General features: G+C 45.3%; 1 protein-coding gene across 5 annotated transcripts in view; it reads right to left on the bottom strand.

The window, feature by feature from the left end:
• The window catches only part of LOC134966322 (zinc finger protein 569-like), a 232,370-nt gene that overhangs the window by 9,681 nt on the left and 199,906 nt on the right, over positions 1-22,783 (bottom strand). For all 5 annotated transcript variants that reach the window (XR_010188623.1, XM_063942969.1, XM_063942968.1 and 2 more), the window contains one exon: positions 20,598-20,669. Coding sequence is in view for 4 of the 5 variants with exons in the window: in XM_063942969.1 (XP_063799039.1) it covers positions 20,598-20,669 (72 nt within the window). In the remaining variant the exon portion in view is untranslated. The remainder of the gene's footprint in view (positions 1-20,597; positions 20,670-22,783) is intronic.

Consider the following 22,783-nt stretch of genomic DNA (forward strand, 5'->3'; position numbering starts at 1 on the left):
GCTCTTCCCTCTATGCCCCTCCTCCAGACCTCAGTTATAGGAACTGTGCTCAGGGAGACGGACATTTCGAGGAAAGGATTTGCTTTTATACTAATGGTGAGATTCATACCAGCTCACACCTCAACCATGCTGCACAACATGGCATTCAACATGACACACGTCAACAGGCATGAACCATTTACAGCAACATACTGAAAACAAATGAAACACAACTTGTGTAACTATAAAGAACAAACGGTATCCGGACTCCAGATCGACAGCAAAAAGGTCGACAAACCTTAGGTCAACGCCAATTGGTCGAGTTTTTCACGATTTTTTTCTTTTTTGGAACCTTTTCTTACTTAACGATCCACGTGGACTACGATTGGAACGGTAATCTGTGCCGAGCGAAGCTGTAGCGGAGCGAAGGCACCATGCCCGAAGCATGGCGAGCGAAGCAAGCCATGCGAGGGGACGCGGTGCACTAATTGGGGTTCCCGGTCACTCTACGAAGAAAACGACACAAAACAAAACTCATGTCGACCTTTTTCCATGTCGACCTTGTTCCTTTCGACCTTTTGTCCATGTTGACCTAAGGTGTGTCGACCAATTGGCGTTGACCTACGGTTTGTCGACCTTTTTGCTGTCGATCCTGAGTCCCAGACCCAGAACAAACTGCAGGTAAAGTACACACTGGGTCGGGGTGCCCAACATCCTCTACGGACTAGGAGAAAAGGATTTACCGGTAGGTATTAAAATCCTATTTTCTCATACGTCCTAGAGGATGCTGGGGTCCACTTCAGTACCATGGGGTTATACCAAAGCTCCAGTACGGGCGGGAGAGTGCGGATGACCCTGCAGTACCGATTGACCGAACTTGAGGTCCTCATCGGCCAAGGTGTCAAACTTATAAAATTTAGCAAATGTGTTTGACCCTGACCAAGTAGCTGCTTGGTAAAGTTGTAAAGCCGAGACGCCCCGGGCAGCCGCCCAGGATGAGCCCACTTTCCTAGTAGAATGGGCCTTCACCGACTTCGGTACTGGCATGCCTGCCGTAGAATGAGCGTGCTGAATTGTCCCCCTGATCCAGCGCGCAATAGTCTGCTTAGAAGCAGGACACCCAATCTTGCTGGGAGCATGCAGGACTTACAGAGCCTCTGTTTTCCGTAATCAAGCTGTTCTTGCGACATAAATCTTCAAAGCTCTAAACACATCTAGAGACTGTGACTCAGTGAAAGTGTCAGTAGCTACTGGCACCACAATAGGTTGGTTTATGTGGAAGGACGAAACCACCTTTGGAAGAAATTGTTGACGAGTTCTCAACTCTGCCCTATCTTCATGGAAGATCAGGTAAGGGCTCTTGTGAGACAAGGGCCCCCAACTCCGACACCCGCCTTGCGGATGCCAAGGCCAAAAGCATCACCACTTTCCAAGTGAGAAACTTAAATTCTATCTCCTGCAGAGGTTCAAACCAATCTGATTGAATGAACTGCAACACCACATTAAGGTCCCATGGTGCCACTGGAGGCACAAGTGGAGGCTGGATGTGCAGAACCTCTTTCACGAACGTCTGAACTTCTGGAAAGGAGACCAATTTTTTTTTTTAAGAAAACTGATAAGGCCGAAATCTGGACCTTGATTGACCCCAATCTAAGGCCCGTATCCACACCAGCCTGCAGAAAATGGAGAAAACGTCCCAACTCAAACTCTTCCGTAAGAGCCTTCTTGGATTCACACCAAGACACATATTTTCTCCAAATACGGTGGTAATGTTTAGACGTTACTCCTTTCCTGGCCTGAATAAGAGTGGGGATGACTTCCTTGGGAATACCCTTTCGGCCTAGGATCCGATGCTCAACAGCCATGCCGTCAAACGTAGCCGCGGTAAGTCTTGATACACACACGGCCCCTGCTGTAGTAGGTCCTCTCGAGTAGGAAGAGGCCGAGGATCTTCTATGAGCAACTCCTGAAGATCTGGATACCAAGCCCTCCTTGGCCAGTCTGGGGCAATGAAGATTGCTCAAACTCTTGTTCTTATTATTATTTTGAGAGCTTTTGGAATCAGTGGAAGTGGAGGGAAAACATATACCGACCGAAACACCCACTGGGTCACCAGTGCATCCACTGCTATTGCTTGAGAGTCTCTCGACCTGGAACAATATCTTTGAAGCTTCTTGTTTACTTGAGGAACTCCCCAAAGACTTGTCACCTCTGCGAAGACTTCTTGGTGGAGGCCTCACTCTCCTGGATGGAGATCGTGTCTGCTGAGGAAGTCTGCTTCCCAGTTGTCCACTCCCGGAATGAAAATTGCTGACAGAGCTCTAACATGTCTTTCTGCCCAGAGGAGAATCCTTGTCACCTCTGCCATTGCCGCTTTGCTTTTTGTTCCGCCTTGCCTGTTTATGTACGCGACTGCTGTTACATTGTCGGCCTGGATCTTGAAGAAGATGTTCTGCTGGTAGAAGGCCGTTGTAAATGGCTCTCAATTCCAGAACGTTCATGTGAAGGCAGGCTTCCTGACTTGACCATTTTCCTTGGAAGCTTTCCCCCTGTGTGACAGCTCTTCAGCCTCGGAGACTTGCATCCGTGGTTATTAGGACCCAGTCGTGAATCCCAAACCTGCGTCCCTCTAGTAGGTGAGAACTGTGTAACCACCACAGGAGCGAAATCTTGGCTTTGGGGGACAGGATTATTTTCCGGTGCATGTGTAGGTGGGATCTGAACCACTTGTCCAACAGGTCCCACTGGAATACTCTGGCATGAAATCGGCCAAACTGTATGGCCTCGTAGGCCGCTACCATTTTCCACAACAACCGAATGCATTGATGGATCAACACGCTTGTTGGTTTCAATATTTGTTTGACCATTTTCAGGATTTCCAGAGCCTTTTCCACTGGAAGAAATACTCTCCGTACTTGTGTGTCCAGAATCATCCCTAAAATGGACAATCTTGTCGTCGGTTCCAACTGCGACTTTGGAAAATTCATGATCCAACCGTGTTGTTGGAGTATTGACAGGGAGAGTGCGATGTTCTGCACCAACTGTTCCCTGGATCTCGCTTTTATCAGTCCAGATAAGGAATTATATTGACTCCTTTTTAACGAAGGAGGACCATCATCTCCGCCATCACCTTGGTGAATACCCTCGGTGCCGTGGAGAGTCCGAATGGCAACGTCTGAAACTTGTAATGGCAATCCTGTACTGCGAATCTCACATAAGCTTGGTGAGGAGGATAAAGGGGAACATGCAAATAAGCATCTTTTATGTCTACTGACACCATGAAGTCCCCCTTTTCCAGACTGGAAATCACTACCCTCAGGGATTCCATCTTGAACTTGAACCTTTTTCAGGTAGAGATTCAGATTTTTCAGGTTTAAAATCGGTCTGACCGAGCCATCCGGCTTAGGAACTACGAAGAGGCTTGAATAAAAAACCTTCTCCTTACTGTGCCAAGGTTACCAGGACAATGACCTGATCCTGACATAATTTTTTAATTGCCGTTGTTACTGCCTCTCTTCCCAGAAGAGAAGCTGGCAAGGTCGATTTGAAAAAACGGCATGGGGGGACGTCTTGAAACTCTAGTTTGTACCCATGGGATACTATTTGTAAGACCCATTGGTCCAGGCCAGATTGAATCCAGATTTGGCTGAAAAGTTTCAGACGTGCTCCCACCCGAGCGGACTCCCGCAAGGGAGCCCCAGCGTTATGCTGCAGATTTGGCAGAAGCAGGGGTGGACTTCTGCTCCTGCGATCCGGGAGACGCTGCAGATTTCTTTCCTTTTCCCCTTCCCCTACCTGCAAAAAAGGGGAGACCTTTGGCCTTTTTGTATTTGTTGGGCCGAAAGGACTGTATGTGAGAGTGATGTGTCTTTTTCGCCGGTGTAGGAGCATAAGGCAAGAATGTCGACTTACCTGCGGTAGCCGCCGAGACTAACGCATACAGCCCATCACCAAACAAGGCCTCACGTTTATACGGGAGAGCCTCCATATTTCTTTTGGAATCTGCATCAGCATTCCACTGGCGAATCCACAACGCCCTCCGAGCCGATACTGCCATGGTAGCGGTTCTTGATCCCAAGAAACCAATATATTTCATGGTTTCTAGAGTACGTACGCAGCAGCGTCTTTAATATGAGCTAACGTTAGGAGTATCTCGTCTCCATCTATTGTGTCAATGTCTAATGACAAGTTTTCTGACCACTTTTCAATAGCACTACTCACCCACTCACAGACAATGGTAGGCCTTAGTGTCCCATTGGCCACATCAATAGATCACCTCACTCACTTGCGGTCTGTCGGCTCCTTAAGTGAAGCCATTCCAGGTGCAGGGAGAAACACCTTTTCTCTTTTATGACAGGGCCCTGTCTAAAATGCGGGGTGACTCCCAGCTTTCTTGGAAAAAGGTAAGCTGCCTGAATTCCTTTTGGGAATCTGAAATTTCTTTTCAGGTTAAATCAGACCTGAGGTGGAGGGAAAATTACATTACTTCTTTACTAAAGTAAACTCTCTCCTTGTGGTAAAAGAGGGGGCTTCGTAACTTCTAACACCTCCTTTATAGCTAAAACATGTTTTGAATGCTTTTTTGCTAACTTAGGACCTATTCCCCTGGAATCACTAGTGTCGACACAGGAATCAGAGTCTGTGTCGGTATCAGTTTGTACTACTTGTGCAAATTTGTATGTGACCCAGAAAGATCCCTGTGGATGAAAGGCAGAACTATTAAAAATCACATCTTCAACAGATTATTTTCATTTGTATGAGATTCAGTCCAACTTCTTACTGATATGATTCACACTATCATATAACCTTTCACCCAGTCAGGCTCTTGGTGTCATATTACGCCTCTGTGTCCCTAACATGTCTCCAAAGAGTTCCATGCCACAGACATGTCACACACGTGCACAACCACACCACAGACACTCCGGGACTTATAAGGGACAGACCCACAGTAAAATCTGTCAGAGGGACACAACCCAGCGCCAGTAACACAATGTCTTTGAACACAAAATGCCCACTGACATTCAGCGCTTTTATAATGTTAATCACACAATTATATAGCACCAAAGTCACTGTGGCCCCCCCTGTTTTGCACCCTGATACTTGTTCAGTAGTGGAGGAGGACCAGTGTTGTCTCTGCAGCCTGAGGAAAGAGAGAAAATAAGATTTTAAACCTACCCGTAAATCTTTTTCTCCTAGTCCGTAGAGGATGCTGGGGACTCCGTAAGGACCATGGGGGTATCGACGGCTCCGCAGGAGACATGGGCACTGTAAAGCTTTAGAATGGGTGTGCACTGGCTCCTCCCTCTATGCCCCTCCTCCAGAGCTCAGGACTGTGCCCAGAGGAGATTGACAGTACGAGGAAAAGGATTTTGTTATCTAAGGGCGAGATACACACCAGCCCACACCATACACACCGTACAACGTGGTATACAATAACCAGTTAACAGTATGAATAAAAACAGCATCAGCCATAGGCCGATCTCAACTGTAACTTAACCCTTAAGTATGCAATAACTATATACAAGTCTTGCAGAATGTTTCCGCACTGAGACGGGCGCCCAGCATCCTCTACGGACTAGGAGAAAAAGATTTACCGGTAGGTTTAAAATCTTATTTTCTCTAACGTCCTAGAGGATGCTGGGGACTCCGTAAGGACCATGGGGATTATACCAAAGCTCCAAAACCGGCGGGAGAGTGCGGATGACTCTGCAGCACCGATTGAGCAAACAGGAGGTCCTCATCAGCCAGGGTATCAAACTTATAGAATTTTTCAAAAGTGTTTGAACCCGACCAAGTAGCTGCTCGGCAAAACTGTAATGCCGAGACGCCTCGGGCATCCACCCAAGAAGAGCCCACCTTCCTAGTGGAATGGGCCTATACTGAATTTGGTACCGGCAAATCAGCCGTAAAATTAACCTGCTGAATCATGTTACCGATCCAGCTAGCAATAGTCTGCTTAGAAGCAGGAGCGCCAACCTTGTTGGCTGCCTACAGGACAAACAGTGCATCTGTTTTCCTAACCATAGCCGTTCTGGCTAAACAAAACTTTAAGGCCCTGACTACAACCAGGGGCCTGGTATTCTCCTAGTCACCCGTAGCCACTACAATAGGTTGGTTTACATGCAATAACGCAACCAACTTTAGGCAGACTTTGAGGACGAGTCCTCAACTCTGCTCGATCCGCATGTAAAATCAGATAGGGGCTTTTGTGAGACAAGGCCGCCAATTCGGACACCCGCCTCGCAGATGCCAAGGCCAATAACATGATCACCTTCCAAGTGAGAAAATTAAATGTAACTGTTTGAAGCGGTTCAAACCATTGTGACTTAAGGAAACTTAACACCACGATAAGGTCACCTGGTGCCACTGGGGGCACAAAAAGAGGTTGGATGTGTAACGCTCTTTTTACCAAAGTCTGGACTTCTGTGAGAGAAGCCAATTCCTTCTGAAAGAATATGGATAAGGCAGAAATCTGCACCTTAATTGAGCCTAACTTTAGGCCCATATCCACTTCTGTCTGTAGAAAATGGAGAAAACTTCCTAGTTGGAAATCCTCAGTAGGAACATCATTGGCTTCACACCCAGACACATATTTTCTCCAGATACGGTGATGGTACTTCGCCGAAACATCTTTTCTAGCTTTAATAAGAGTAGGAATGACCTTCTCTGGAATACCCTTTTCAGCTAGGATTTGGTGTTCAACCGCCATGCCGTCAAACGTAACCGCGGTAAGTCTTGGAACACATACAGCCCCTGTAGTAGCAGGTTCTCCCTGTGAGGAAGGGGCCACGGATCTTCTGAGATCAGTCCCTGAAGATCTGCATACCTGGCCCTTCAAGGCCAATCTGGTTCAATGAGTATTGTCTGCACTCTAGTTTGTAATATGATTCTCAATATTTTTGAGATGAGAATACGTGGAGGGAGCACATAGACCGACTAAAACACCCACGGTGTCACCAGGGCGTCCTCCGCCGCTGCCTGAGGGTCCCTCGACCTGGAACAATACGTCCAAATCTTCCTGTTGAGGCGTGATGCCCTCATGTCTATATGAGGAAGTCCTCAACGACTTGTCACCACTGTAAAGACTTCCTGATGAAGTCCCCACTCTCCTGGATGGATATTGTGTCCTCTGTAATGAAGACCTCTGACGGAGCGCTTACATGCTTTTTCGCCCCGCGAAGAATCCTGGTGGCTTCTGCCATTTCTGCTCTGCTTTTTGTCCCGCCCTGGCGGTTCACCTGCGTCACTGCCGCGATGTTGTCTGACTGGATCAGAACAGGCAGGATTGTGAAGAAAATTCTCCGCTTGTTTGAGGCTGTTGCAAATGGCCTTCAATTTCAGCACATTGATGTGTAGGTAAGCCTCTTGGCCTGACCATAATTTCTGAACATTGCTTCTCTGTGTGACTGCTCCCCATCCTCGGAGGCTCGCGTCCGTAGTCACAAGAACCCAATCTTGAATGCCGAACCTGCGACCCTCTAGAAGGTGAGCACTCTGGAGCCACCACAGGGAGAGAAAGAGAGACCCTGTCCCGGGGGGACCGGGCTCCGATGTATGTGACGGTGGGACCCTGACCACTTGCATTTAGTCTCTGACCATGTTCTGGAGTACTTGGGCCTTTTCCTCTGGGAGAAAGACCTTTTGTTTTTCTGTGTCCAGAATCATGTCCAAAAACGGCAGTCGAGTTGTTGGAAACAACTGTGACGTTGGTAGATTTAGGATCCCACCGTGTTGTTGTAGTATTCTCAGGGAGAGAGATACGCTTTGTAATAATTTTCCCCCTTGAACTCGCCTTTATCAGGAGATCGTCCAAGTATGGGATAAATGTGACGCCTTACTCACGCAGGAGCACCATCATGTCCGCAATGAACGTGTCGCACGTGGGAATAACAATCCTGTACAGCGAATCTTAGGTACGCCTGATGAGGAAGATAAATGGGGACATGAAGGTATGCATCCTTTATGTCAAGTGACACCATAAAAACCTCCACTTCCAGGCTGGAAATCACTGCCCGGAGAGATTCCATCTCAAATTTGAACCTTTTCAGATATAGGTTCAGGGATTTTAGATTCAGAATGGGCCTGACCGAGCCATTCGGTTTCGGGACCACAAAATAGGCTTAAATAAAACCCCTTCCCCTTATAGAAGGGGAACCTTGATAATCACATACTGATGATACAGTTTCTGTATGGTAGCTGCCACTGTTTCCCTCTCTGAGGAGGAAACTGGCAAGACCGATTTGAAAAATCGGTGAGGAGGCACATCTTCTAATTCTAATTTGCATTCCTGGGATACAATTTTTACCGCCCAAGAATCCAAGTCCAACTGAACCCAGACTTGTCTGAAGAGTCGAAGATGTGCCCACCTCGGCGCGGACTCCCTCAGCGGAGCCCCCGCGTCATGTAGTGGATTTTGTAGAGGACGGGGTGGACTTTTGTCCCTGGGAAATAGCCGTAGCTGGTGTTCTTTTCCCTCTACCTACACCTCTGGCGAGGAAGGAAGAGCCCCGATCCTTTCTGAACTTATGCGACCGAAGGGACTGCATTTGATATTGCCGTGTTTTCTATTTCTGTGGGGGAACATAAGGCAAAAGAGTAGATTTACTCGCGGTCGCTGTGGTTACCAGATCCGCGAGGCTCTCCCCAAATAAAACTTCACCTTTGTAAAGCAAAGTCCTTCTTCTTTTTTTTAAAACAGCATACCTGTCCCTTGGCAGGTCCACAGGGACAGTCTAACAGAGATCTCCATGGCATTGGCTCTTAAACCCAACAGCCCAATATCACTCGCAGCTTCTCTCATATATTATGCTTCGTCTTTAATGTGACCCAAGGTCACCAAAATGGCATCTTTTTGTAGGGTGTCAATGTCAGATGACAAGTTATCTGCCCACGCTGCAACTGCGCAACCCACCCATGCAGACGCTACTGTCGGCCTTAGTAGGGCACCCGTATGTATAAATTGATTTTAAGGTAGTTTTCTGTCTGCAATCAGCAGGACACTTAAAGGCTGCCGTATCAGGGGAAGGTAGCGCCCCCCTTTTTCGACAAGCGCGTAAATGCCTTGTCCACCGTGGGTGAGTATTCCCACCGTAACCTGTCCTGGGAGTGGAAAGGTAACGCCATAATATTTTCTTGGGAATCTGCATTTTCTTATCTGGAGTTTCCCAAGCTTTATCAAACAGGGCGATCAGCACGCGAGATGGGGGAAAAGTTACCTCAGGATTCTTTCCCTTAAACATGCCGACCTTTGTGTCAGAGACAGAAAGGTCCTCAGTGATATGCAAAACATCTTTAATTGCTACAATCATATATTGAATACACTTATCCACCCTTGGGTGCAACTTAGCATCATCACTGTCGACACTGGAGTCAGAATTGTGTCGGTATTGGTGTCTACTACCTGTGAAAAGGGACGGTTCTGCGACCCCGAAGGGCCCTGTGACACAGTAAAAGCTATGGATTGACTCCCTGCTTTAATCCTTGGACTCGGCTTTGTCCAAACTTTGTAATAAAGTCACATTAGTCATTCAATCAGGTGTCGGCGGCGCCGACGGAGACACCACAATCATCTGCTCTGCCTCCTCCCTATATGAGCCTTCCACCTCAGACATGTCGACACAGACGTACTGACATCTCTACACACACAGGGATACCTAATATAAAAAATGGCGCTGGTTAGTGCTGGAGGAAACAAGCTCCGGCCCTCGACGGCGGACTTCGTTCCCGCTCTACATCTTTATACTGGCGGGGGATTCTGAAATATATATCCTTTTTAGTGTATATAAGTACTTTGCCAGTGTTATGTGAGGTATATTAATGCTGCCCAGGGCGCCCCCCCTGCACCCTGCACCCTTACTGTGGTGCCTGTGTGTGTGAGCCGGGAGCAATGGCGCGCAGCGTTACCACTGCGCGTTACCTCATGAAGATCTGAAGTCTTCTGCCGCCTTTGAAGTCTTCTTTCTTCTTATACTCACCCGGCTTCTATCTACCGGCTCTGTGAGGAGGACGGCGGCGCGGCTCTGGGACGAACTACAGGGTGAGACCTGTGTTCCGACTCCCTCTGGAGCTAATGGTGTCCAGTAGCCTAAAAAGCAGTGCCTATCATTTAAGTAGGTCTGCTTCTCTCCCCTCAGTCCTACGAAGCAGGGAGCCTGTTGCCATCAGTGCTCCCTGAAAATATTAAACCTAACAAAAGCTTTTTCAGAGAAACTCAGGAGAGCTCCCCTGCAGTGCATCCAGTCTCCACTGGGCACAGGAAATAACTGAGGTCTGGAGGAGGGGCATAGAGGGAGGAGCCAGTGCACACCCATTCTAAAGCTTTACAGTGCCCATGTCTCCTGCGGAGCCGTCGATACCCCATGGTCCTTACGGAGTCCCCAGCATCCTCTAGGACGTAAGAGAAAATGGCGCTGAGCAGTGTGCTGGCTGACTGAGGAGGAAGCTCCACTCTTCAATGGTGTGTTTATCCTCAGCTTTTATGAGGTAATTTTTTATACTGGCAGGGGTAGGACTGTGCCTCAGCAACTTATGCCCCTTATTTATGCCAGTTTCCATAGGTTTCATGCTGCCCAGAGCGCCCCCCCCCCCGCGCCCTGCACCCTGCAGTAGTGCCTGTGTATGTGTGGGCAACATGGCGCGCTGCACTCCCGCCAGCCGCGCGGTACCTTTAGCCGTCGCTTTCTTGATTGAAGATCTGTCTTTTAGCACTCACATGTCTTCTGACTTCTGGCTATGTGAGGGGGGTGACGGCGTGCGGTGGGAGTGAGCATCTAGGCACGGCTAGTGTTCAGTTCCATTCAGGAGCTAATGGTGTCCTGTCAGCCAGAAGCAGAGCCATGAAACACTTTAGGAAGTTGGTTCCTACTTCTGTCCCCTCAGTCCCACGAAGCAGGGAGCCAGCAGTTATCCCTGAAAATAAAAAACCTAACAAGTCTTTTCAGAGAAACTCAGTAGAGCTCCTCTGGAGTGCATCCAGTCTGCCTGGGCACATTTCTAAAACTGAGGTCTGGAGGAGGGGCATAGAGGGAGGAGCCAGTTCACACCCTTGAAAAGTCTTAAAGTGCCCATGGCTCCTGCGGAACCGTCTATACCCCATGGTACTGAAGAGGACCCCATCATCCTCTAGGACGTATGATAAAAAAAAATGTTTACACATAATTGGCGATAAATACAGAAACCACTGCGCTAATTTTTTGTTATAGGTTAAACGTGTTACACTCATCCTGAGCTGCATTCTCCGGTCTAGTGTTTACTGTGAATGCCCGTGAGTAACGACCACACTTTCTTTATATAGTTCAATGAACATCACAGGGCCGATTCTGAGCTGGAAGCTTAGCAAAAAGAGCAAGTAACTAAGCACCTTGGTAAAACCATGTTGCACTGCTGGTGGGGGAGATGTAAAAAGTGCAGAGAGATTTAGAGGTGAGAGGGACGTGTCCACACTCTAATCTAAATTAAAGTGTAAAAATAAAGCTGTCCAGCATGTGAAGCAGACAGTATTTATCCTGCATGGAAAACGTATTTGCACCTTTTACACTGCTATATGGTTTGTCTTTGCTTAAACCTACTTACTTTTATTTTATTTTGCTTCCAGTTCCTATAGATATATCCATATCAATCAATCAATCAATCTATTTCTCTATCTGTCTGTTTGTCTATAACAGATCCATGTTCCAACAGGTGTAAGCACTCACATGCACTAGACATGATTCAGATTCGCACGCAAACCGCATGCAATTCAAAGATTCATGTAGTTGAGTGATTATTTACGTGTCAGTAATAGCAGGTGCTCTCGCAGACGCACAGCCGCTTCCACGTAGACCGTGTTCAGATGGAGAAACTGCACCTGCCATAGGCCAGATGCAAGTGTCGATGGTGCGCTGATGGCGGATTGTTTAGTACCACCGGCGGTGCTAGTGTGAATGAGCACTGAATGTGGGCGTCTTGGAGCCTGCATATACAGGGCATGCTAGTAGACATGGGGAAGGCTGAAACTAGGGGGTAAATTTACTAAGCTCCCGATTTTGACCGAGATGCCGTTTTTTCATCAAAGTGTCATCTCGGTAATTTACTAAGCAATAATCACGGCAGTGATGAGGGCATTCGTAATATTTTGAAGTCCTAGGAAAAAAATCACGAATGAATACACCATCGGTCAAAACGCGGCTGTTTAAGTATGAATCTCGGTCATTTACTAAGAAGTGCAAAGCAAAAAAAAAAACAAACACTGCCGTGAAAAATTACAACTCGTAAAAAAGTGCTAAAAAAAAACAGACCTTTTTTTTTTTATTCGTGATTGGATAGGCATGCACGGATCCATGAGATCCGTGCATGTATATCAGTGGGAAGGGGTGGGAAAGTGCTTATTTTTTCAAAAAAAATTGCGTGGGGTCCCCCCTCCTAAGCATAACCAGCCTCGGGCTCTTTGAGCCGATCCTGGTTGCAGAAATATGGTGAAAAAATTGACAGGGGTTCCCCCATATTTAAGCAACCAGCATCGGGCTCTGCGCCTGGTCCTGGTTCCAAAAATACGGGGGACAAAAAGAGTAGGGGTCCCCCGTATTTTTAAAACCAGCACCGGGCTCCACTAGCTGGACAGATAATGCCACAGCCGGGGGTCACTTTTATATAGTGCCCTGCGGCCGTGGCATCAAAAATCCAACTAGTCACCCCTGGCCGGGGTACCCTGGGGGAGTGGGGACCCCTTCAATCAAGGGGTCCCCCCCCCCAGCCACCCAAGGGCCAGGGGTGAAGCCCGAGGCTGTCCCCCCCCATCCAATGGGCTGCGGATGGGGGGGCTGATAGCCTTTGTTGTAAAAAAGAAAATATATTGTTTTTAGTAGCAGTACTACAAGTCCCAGCAAGCCTCCCCCGCATGCTGGTACTTGGAGAACCACAAGTACCAGCATGCGGCGGAAAAACGGGCCCGCTGGTACCTGTAGTACTACTACTAAAAAAATACCCAAAAAAACACAAGACACACACACCGTGAAAGTATAATTTTATTACATACATACACACATACATACATACTTACCTTATGTTCCCACGCAGGTCGGTCCTCTTCTCCAGTAGAATCCAAGGGGTACCTGTTGAAGAAATTATACTCACGAGATCCAGGGGTCCAGGGTCCTCGGGGAATCCAGGTGTAATCCACGTACTTGAAAAAAATAACAAAACGGACACCCGAGCCACGCACTAAAAGGGGACCCATGTTTGCACATGGATCCCCTTTTCCCGACTGCCAGAAACCCACTCTGACTGATGTCTAAGTGGGTTTCTTCAGCCAATCAGGGAGTGCCACGTTGTAGCACTCTCCTGATCGGCTGTGTGCTCCTGTACTGAGTGACAGGCGGCACACGGCAGTGTTACAATGTTGCGCCTATGCGCTCCATTGTAACCAATGCTGGGAACTTTCTGCTCAGCGGTGACGTCACTTTAGGTCAACCGCAGGGCAGAAAGTTCCCAGCATTGGTTACAATGGAGCGCATAGGCGCTACATTGTAACACTGCCGTGTGCCGCCTGTCACTCAGTACAGGAGCACACAGCCGATCAGGAGAGTGCTACAACGTGGCACTCCCTGATTGGCTGAAGAAACCCACTTAGACATCAGTCAGAGTGGGTTTCTGGCAGTCGGGAAAAGGGGATCCATGTGCAAACATGGGTCCCCTTTTAGTGCGTGGCTCTGGTGTCCGTTTTGTTATTTTTTTCAAGTACGTGGATTACACCTGGATTCCCCGAGGACCCTGGACCCCTGGATCTCGTGAGTATAATTTCTTCAACAGGTACCCCTTGAATTCTACTGGAGAAGAGGACCGACCTGCGTGGGAACATAAGGTAAGTATGTATGTATGTGTGTATGTATGTAATAAAATTATACTTTCACGGTGTGTGTGTCTTGTGTTTTTTTGGGTATTTTTTTAGTAGTAGTACTACAGGTACCAGCGGGCCCGTTTTTCCGCCGCATGCTGGTACTTGTGGTTCTCCAAGTACCAGCATGCGGGGGAGGCTTGCTGGGACTTGTAGTACTGCTACTAAAAACAATATCTTTTCTTTTACAACAAAGGCTATCAGCCCCCCCATCCGCAGCCCATTGGATGGGGGGGGGACAGCCTCGGGCTTCACCCCTGGCCCTTGGGTGGCTGGGGGGGGGGACCCCTTGATTGAAGGGGTCCCCACTCCCCCAGGGTACCCCGGCCAGGGGTGACTAGTTGGATTTTTGATGCCACGGCCGCAGGGCACTATATAAAAGTGACCCCCGGCTGTGGCATTATCTGTCCAGCTAGTGGAGCCCGGTGCTGGTTTTAAAAATACGGGGGACCCCTACTCTTTTTGTCCCCCGTATTTTTGGAACCAGGACCAGGCGCAGAGCCCGATGCTGGTTGCTTAAATATGGGGGAACCCCTGTCATTTTTTTTCCCATATTTCGGCAACCAGGATCGGCTCAAAGAGCCCGAGGCTGGTTATGCTTAGGAGGGGGGACCCCACGCAATTTTTTTTTAAATATTTGACAGTGTTTAATTTAAAAAAAACAAAAAAAATGAACCCCAGCACGGATCACACAGATCCGGCCGAGATTCATTGTAAAAAAGTCGGCAGTGTTTTGCTAATCACTGCCGTAAAAATAGAAAAAAAAACCACGAATGACATCGACATCGGAACAAAAGAAAAACCCGAATACGACAGCTTAGTAAATTAGTCGTAATCAATTCAAAAAGTTGCAGTTTTACACTTTCGATGTCATTCGTGATTGAACTTTGACCTGAAACGGGAAAATACGAATCTTAGTAAATTTACCCCTAGGTTTTGCATATTATCACACCAGCGACTCTGGCAACAGACAAGCGTCCACCTCTCAATCAGGCCCAATTTCTTCTATAGATGTATTTCTAGAAGTGGATCCCAAACAGGGAAGGGGCACTGGAATAGTTTGTTTTATACAGGCCAAACAGACAGCAGAGCGCAATGTGAGACATCCAGACCAATCAGAGGTAAGTCAAACTCTGGGATTAATGATATCTCTCTGTACTGTACCCAGAGCCCGTTTTTTTTGTTATTTTGGGAGGGGTATTTTGTTAATGCACATGTATTACAATTTATTTCTGATGGACCAAACAACTGAACTGGAACATATTTTTTTGCTCCCTACCTGGGAATAGTAGAGTATATATTGTGGTGTAAACAATGTAAGTTACATTTTTCAAAGAACTACAAACCAATATCAGTTGCCTTATTAAGTGGTCTACAGGTTAGAAAGAACATTTCTAAGTTGGTAAATGGCAATAGGGACATACTAGTTGCCCGATCATTTAAGGAGGAACTATGAGCAAAGGATATAAGCTAAGTTTGTTTGTTTTTTTTAACTATAATTTTTTACAAAATTATTTTGACTACCAACCAAGAAGTGGGTGATATATACAGTATATATATTATAATGCTATATGTACAAATATATGTAGGCAATGTTAAAGTGAAGAAGAGAACTGGCTGACCTGCTCAAATATTAAGACAGTGCAAGTTGACAAACATACAGCCTTAGAGAGTGAGCTGCATTCTCATGACTATGGCTGTCTCCACTGTATGGGGCCCATTCAATAGTGGCGCACACCCCCTGCTGGCAGTCTAAATGAATAAGCATCTATCAGATGCCCTGTGACTGACAGCTCTGGATTTAGCCATGCAAAGTTCAGGTTTGGGAGCTCAACATTTTTTGATGCACTTCCGGAGACATCTGATAGGAGCAACAATTGAATAGCTCTGTGACATGCCCATTCGTTTAGATGGCCAGCAACTGAATCTGCCCCTACTTGTCAGTTGGAGAATTGTTTACAAAGGCATGTTTGATCTTATTATTATAATAATAATAATGATACAGTACTATGGGGAAAATTCAAATATGCAGTGAAACCGATTGGGCCTGTTTTGGCAACGTCTGCTTGTTATTTGACAGAGGCTGCAAGCAGAATTAGGCTACCGTAACGGACAAACAAAATGGAATCTTGAGTTCAGTTAAATCTGCCTCATAATGTGCATCATAAACGAACAAGCCACAAACTGACAAACTATAGCCTAAAATGATTTTCACTATTCTGTATCTTCATCTAGACAATTCTTAGCTTATTGGTAGCAACCAATAAGAAGTTAGCTTTGATGTTTCTTGCAGCATGTAAACAATTTGTGTTTATTCTCAACACCCTACACCTAATCAGTGAGGAGGGCATATTTTAATTTTGAATGGCAACATTTTAGATGTGATGTATCACTGTAGCGATACATGATGTATAAAAGTTTTCCCTTAAAAATTAAAACATGCCCTCCTCACTGATTAGGTGCAGGGTGCTAGAATGAAGACTAACCAAAAAGTAAATATCTGAATGGCTGCAGTGAAATTCTGCACAGCACTTTTATTTGTACAATTCTAGTAACATAAACCAATCAATCAATGGCAAAGTAATTATGACACAGAAATCTCATACAGATTCATACTTTATGTGGTGGTATCAAAGCTCGAAAGCTAACCCAAAACATTATGCAATAATATGAAATGGAAGCAGAATGAAGGTAATGTATTATGAAAACGGTATCAAGTTACTGTAAACGGGTTAAACAATTCAATAATAAAATATGTACAACTAAAATTGCACAAAAAACACAAATCAAGCCAAATATTAAATGGTGTTAAACAAATGAATACTACAAATTCAGCAATATAGGTATTCCCAACACAATCAGGTAATTTAAAATTACATAATGTCAATCATTATTTCTTCTACAAGTGCATTAAATAAATCAAAGCTACAGCCAAAATATGTTAGGCTTAATTGCATGTATTACATACTTTTAATACATTGCCTAATCGCTAAGCAGGCAGCCAATTTGTGTGCTGAACAATGCTGTTGAGAAGGCAAAATATGAAATCACTAGCAACTGAGGCACGAGGCACTTCATTAACAGCCAAAGAAATTATTTATTCTTGAATCACAGGCTATATTTTCATAAGATGTGCATAAACTACTACTACTGTATATACCCAAAACCACTGTATAAACAAAATAAATCAAACTGTTACCTACACTAGTTTAGCATCTATATTTCTGTGAATATAACACTTAGGGGGGTATTCAATTAGTTTTTTTTGACCAGTCGAATAAATTTCACTTTACACCCGTTTTGAGGTCAAATTTACATCTGACCTATTCACTGCCCGTGCCGTTTATTTAAAATCCGGTATCGACGAAAACCACGTGTATCGGCAAGTTCGCTGCCGATACATGTGTTTTTGCGAACTTGCGGGCGTTTTAGCCCATTTTTGGTGCAATTTTTGTCCATGTCGATTTGACAAAAAAATGGCACTTAATGGAATACCCCCCTTAAACTGTGGATCCCTTCCTAAAAATCTCAGTGGTTATTAATATAAGGATAATCCTGGAAGAATGATGGTACGGTTTGGTAGCAAAGATTCTCTAATTAACAGACTACAGTGGTAAGAATAGAGGTGGTCATTCAGAGTTGTTCGCTCGCTGCCGATTTTCGCAATGCAGCGATCAAGTGAAAAAACGGCAAAAATGCGCATGGTACGCAGTGCGCATGCGCTAAGTACTTTCACACAAAACTTTGTAGATTTACACAAGCTCGAGCGACGTTTTTTCATCGCTCGAGTGATTGTAGTGTGATTGACAGGAAGTGGGTGTTTCTGGGCGGAAACTGGCGTTTCAAGGGAGTGTGCTAAAAAACGCAGGCGTGCCTGATAAAAATGCAGGAGTGGCTGGAGAAACGGGGGAGTGGCTGGCCGAACGCAGGGCGTGTTTGTGACGTCAAACCAGGAACTAAACGGACTGAGGTGATCGCAGTCTAGGAGTAGGTCTGGAGCTACTCAGAAACTGCACGGAATTATTTAGTAGCCGTATTGATACTCTTTCGTTCGCTATTCTGCTAAGCTAAGATACACTCCCAGAGGGCGGCGGCCTAGCGTTTGCAATGCTGCTAAAAGCAGCTAGCGAGCGAACAACTCGGAATGAGGGCAAGAGTGAGGAATCAGTTGTAACGGATACACAGTTATAATTTTTATAAACTGTTTATTTTGTGTCTTCATTGTGTGTCTAATTAGTAACACTCTGTTATCTCACATAAAGGAACATTCCCATCATTATTTCAAATATTTTTTTAATATTTTAATAAATAAACATGATTCGCATTACAATTTTAAGTGTTTCCCCAAAAAGAGTTTTTCTCTTTTTTTGGCCTCCTACAAAAAAAACCCTCCACTAATTATCACACTGGGTAATTGTCTAACCATTAACACATAACCTGCTGCTTGTATTTTAAGAGTCTGTTGATGAGCTCTGGAATAGAACAATACATGTATGTAGAAAGAATTCAAGCCATCATATATTGTAAATATTCCCTATAGAAAGGCAGAATGAATTCTTCTATTAAATGGGATAAAACCTCCAAATTCATTGTAATATTTATCATGTTGGCCTCGGGACTCAGCCGCACACCTATAAATATTGTGTTTTTTAATTTTCTTCAATACTTAACATTGCTTTAAAAGGAGAGACATAAAGTGCACAAAGGGGCTGATTTAGAGGTGGACGTTGTTTAGATTTTTATGCAGATGGGTTATGTTTTGAAGACTGCGTTGGTCGCAGTTCACTGTTAACAACTGCATAACTGACATGCTGCACAAAACAGAGATGTGTCACCTCTGTTTTGTGGGAGTGGCCAAGCCAGTGCCTTCTTAAGCAGAGTCACTGGACTCAGCAGCTTAGATGCAGTGGACATTCTGAGTAATGGCGCTTGTTACAGAGTAATTTCCTTATATCCATTTTAGAGACATATATTATATTTTACTATTATACAAAGAATTAAACTAGTAATATTGGTTTCTGTAACCTGAGCCAATTAACATCTCTACACTGTAGCCTTGGCCTAGTTAGCATCTGAACAGACAATCCCAGCTCACATAAGTGCACAAAGGGGCTGATTTAGAGGTGGACGTTGTTTAGATTTTTATGCAGATGAGTTATGTTTTGAAGAATGCGTTGGTCGCAGTTCACTGTTAACAACTGCATGACTGATATGCTGCACAAAACAGAGATGTGTCACCTCCGTTTTGTGGGAGTGGCCAAGCCAGCGCCTTCTTAAGCAGTGTCACTGGACTCAGCAGCTTAGATACAGTGAACATTCTGAGTAATGGCGCACAAATATCTAAAACATATTATTGCTATTTGCTTATCCCCCTGCTAGGTCGGGGAAATCGGGAATATAAAATATGTTTAAAATTTTGATTCTCCAATTCTGACCGAAAACGGTTGGGATCAACAAATCCTGCATTTTTAAGATGTTTAATTTCCCCGATCATCGGTGGCCGCGATCAACAGATCCATTTGGCAGATTGGCCGTACCAGCAGAGTCGAGGAATCGGGGAATCAGCACTTATATGTATAGGGGCCTTCATTTTAGATTAGTCACATGTTTAATGCTGCAGCCGGGTCGCGAAGTTGATCCGATGCTGCGTTTTTTGAAACAGCCAGCAGATCAGCTAATCCAGCAGTGACGCCTCACAGTAAGCCACAAGACGCCTCCAGCGGCATTTGAATAATTTCGTACAGCCATACAAAGACACAGAGGGGGAGACACTTGCATCCACCTCTAAATAAGGCTCTAAGTCGCTGACTCGTGCAATCATACTACAGTTATTTTGTACATATTGGGAATTTGGACATTACCAAGATCTAAAAATAAATGAAGCCAAACATATTTTATCTGTAGCTCAACTCATAAATGAATGCAACAACCAAACTACTATACTGATACAGGTTAAATCAGGTATATACTGTATATACACACATACACACAAATAATGTCGATTATATTGCTTTTTTTTATATATTTCTACGCAATACAGAATAAAAGGTTCATAATCCAGGACAATGAATTACATTATGGAAAAAACAGCATAACAGAAAATTAAGAAAAAGCAAATTGCGCTAAAAACAACCGGTCTGGATGTTTCTGATATTATATCTAAAGCCATTTTCATAAATAAACAATTATGTTGTTTAAACCAGCCATCCGGCTTTTATCATAAAGCTCTTCTGTTTAGCGTGGACTACCTGATGTTTTTCGAGAGTGTCTTTACGATAAAACCTTTTCCCACAGAGGTTGCACTCAAAGGGTCTCTCTCCGGTGTGGGCGCGCTGGTGTCGCAGCAGATCATAGTTGTGGCTAAACGTTTTGTGACAGTCGTCACAAGTAAAAGGTCTTTCACCTGTGTGGGTTTTCTTATGCTTATAGAGACTGGATCGATTTCGGAAACTTTTTGGACAAATTTCACATGCATATGGCCTCTCTCCTGTGTGGGTTGTCCTATGCTTATAAAGACTGGTTTGGTTTTGGAAAGGTTGTTGGCACTCGTCACAAGAATATGGACTTTCATTGTCGTGAGTCTTCTGGTGCAACACAAGGTATGGGAGTCCCGGGAAGCACTGGCCACATTCCAAACATTTATATAGGTCCCCCTGATGAATTTTCCTGTGTCTGCTAACACTTGATTTGCAGAGAAAACTTTTATCACATTGAGAGCATGTGTATAATCTTCGCTTTGATAACTTACCCCGTACAGAATTTTTTAATTGCTCTTCCAGAAAGTCATTTTGCTGTGTGTTTGCATCCTGACAGTGTAAATCTGCAGAATTGAAAAAATATGAAACAGATATGGAAAACACATGTGAGTAACAGCTGTACACCCGAGTTACAGGTCAGCAATATATAGGAACGACATGATTATATGGCATGTATACTTATAGTCAGCTTAAAGCAGTGTAATTAAGAGGGACATATTAGGAGCAGTATGGAAAATGACGGGTCATTTTTTAAATACAGATAAAAATGGTCAAAATTACAAAATGAAAATACAATTGCTAATCATAAAACCACAAAAAGCACAAACATTCCAGATAACAATACCCATACTTAAACAGGGTGTCGTACGGTATGCCGGCGCTGGGGCGCCCAGCATACCGGCGCCGGGAGGCCGACCGCCGGCATACCGACAGCGTGGCAAGCGCAAAGGAGCCCCTTGCGGGCTCGCTGCGCTCGCCACGCTGTGGGCACGGTGGCGCGATACGCACGCCACACTATTTTATTCTCCCTCCAGGGGGGTCGTGGACCCCCACGAGGGAGAATAGTTGTCGGTATGCCGGGTGTCGAGATTCCGGCGCCGGTATACTGTGCGCCGGGATCCCGACATTCGGCATACAGAAGACCACCCCTTAAACAGTGTACTAAAAGGCTGCAAATATTTCCGACTATTACAGAAATTGTAACACTACAACGCACAAACAAAACTGCGTCCGGCTTCGATACCTATAACAACCACTGCTTTAATTTTTTAGAACCTGTACAACAATAGTACAACAATGACAAAAATAGGATTTTAATTACCTACCGGTAAATCCTTTTCTCGTAGTCCGTAGAGGATACTGGGGTCCATTTAGTACCATGGGGGTATAGACGGGTCCAGTAGGAGCTTTAAGAATTTAATAGTGCGGGCTGGCTCCTCCCTCTATGCCCCTAATACCAGACCCAGTCTCGGAAACTGTGCCCGAGGAGACGGACATACTTTGAGAGAAGGATAGATACGCATAGTTGTGAAATTCCGAACCAGCACACACAACAAGAGGAAAGCCAAGCTAACCAAACTTGAAACAGGAACAGCAACAGCTGAACCAACATTACTTAACCAAGTAACAGTGCAGGAAGAACGAAGCAGTGGGCGGGCGCCCAGTATCCTCTACGGACTACGAGAAAAGGATTTACCGGTAGGTAATGAAAATCTTATTTTCTCTTACGTCCTAGAGGATACTGGGGTTCCATTTAGAACCATCGGGATGTACCAAAGCTCCCAAACCTGGAGGGAGAGTGCTGATGTTCCCACAGAACTGATTGACAAAACTTAAGGTCCTCAGAGGTCAAAGTATCGAACTTGTAGAACTTAGCAAACGTGTTCGAACCTGACCAAGTAGCTGCTCGGCAGAGCTGTAAAGCTAAGACACCCCAGGCAGCCGCCCAGGTAGAACCCACCGACCTAGTAGAGTGAGCCTGTACAGATTTTAGACATGGCAAACTTGCCGTGGAATAAGCATGCTGGATAGTAAGTCTAATCCAGCGTGCAATCGTTTGCTTTGAAGCAGGACACACCCAATCTTATTGGGATCATAAGGAACAAACAGCGAGTCCATCTTTCTGTGACACGCTGTTCTTTTCACATACACCTTCAAAGTCCTCACAACATCCAAAGACTTTGAAGTAGCAGAGGTGTCGGTGACAACTGGAACCTCAATAGGCTGGTTGATGTGAAACGCAGACACCACCTTAGGAAGAAATTGCTGCCAAGTTCTGAGTTAAGCTCTGTCTACATGGAAAATTAAATAGGGACTTTTGAGAGACAAAGCCCCCAGCTTCGACACATGTCTTGCTGAAGCCAAGGCCAACAGTGTGACGGTCTTCCATGTAAGATATTTACGTCCACCTCCTGTAACGGCTCAAACCAGTCCAATTGGAGGAAATGCAGCACCACATCGATATACCAAGGTGCCGTGGGAGGCACAAAGGGAGGTTGGACCTCAGGGAGAAAAGCCAATTGTTTCTGAAAGAAAATGGACAAGGCCGAAATCTGGACTTTTATGGAGCCCAGACGTAGGCCCACATCCACTACTGCTTGTAGAAAAAGCACGAAACGTCCCAGATGGAATTCCACCGCAGAAAATTTTCTGCTCTCACACAAAGAGACGTATTTCT

Source organism: Pseudophryne corroboree, chromosome 10 (genome assembly GCF_028390025.1).
Source record: "Pseudophryne corroboree isolate aPseCor3 chromosome 10, aPseCor3.hap2, whole genome shotgun sequence".
Classification (NCBI taxonomy): Eukaryota; Metazoa; Chordata; class Amphibia; order Anura; family Myobatrachidae; genus Pseudophryne; species Pseudophryne corroboree.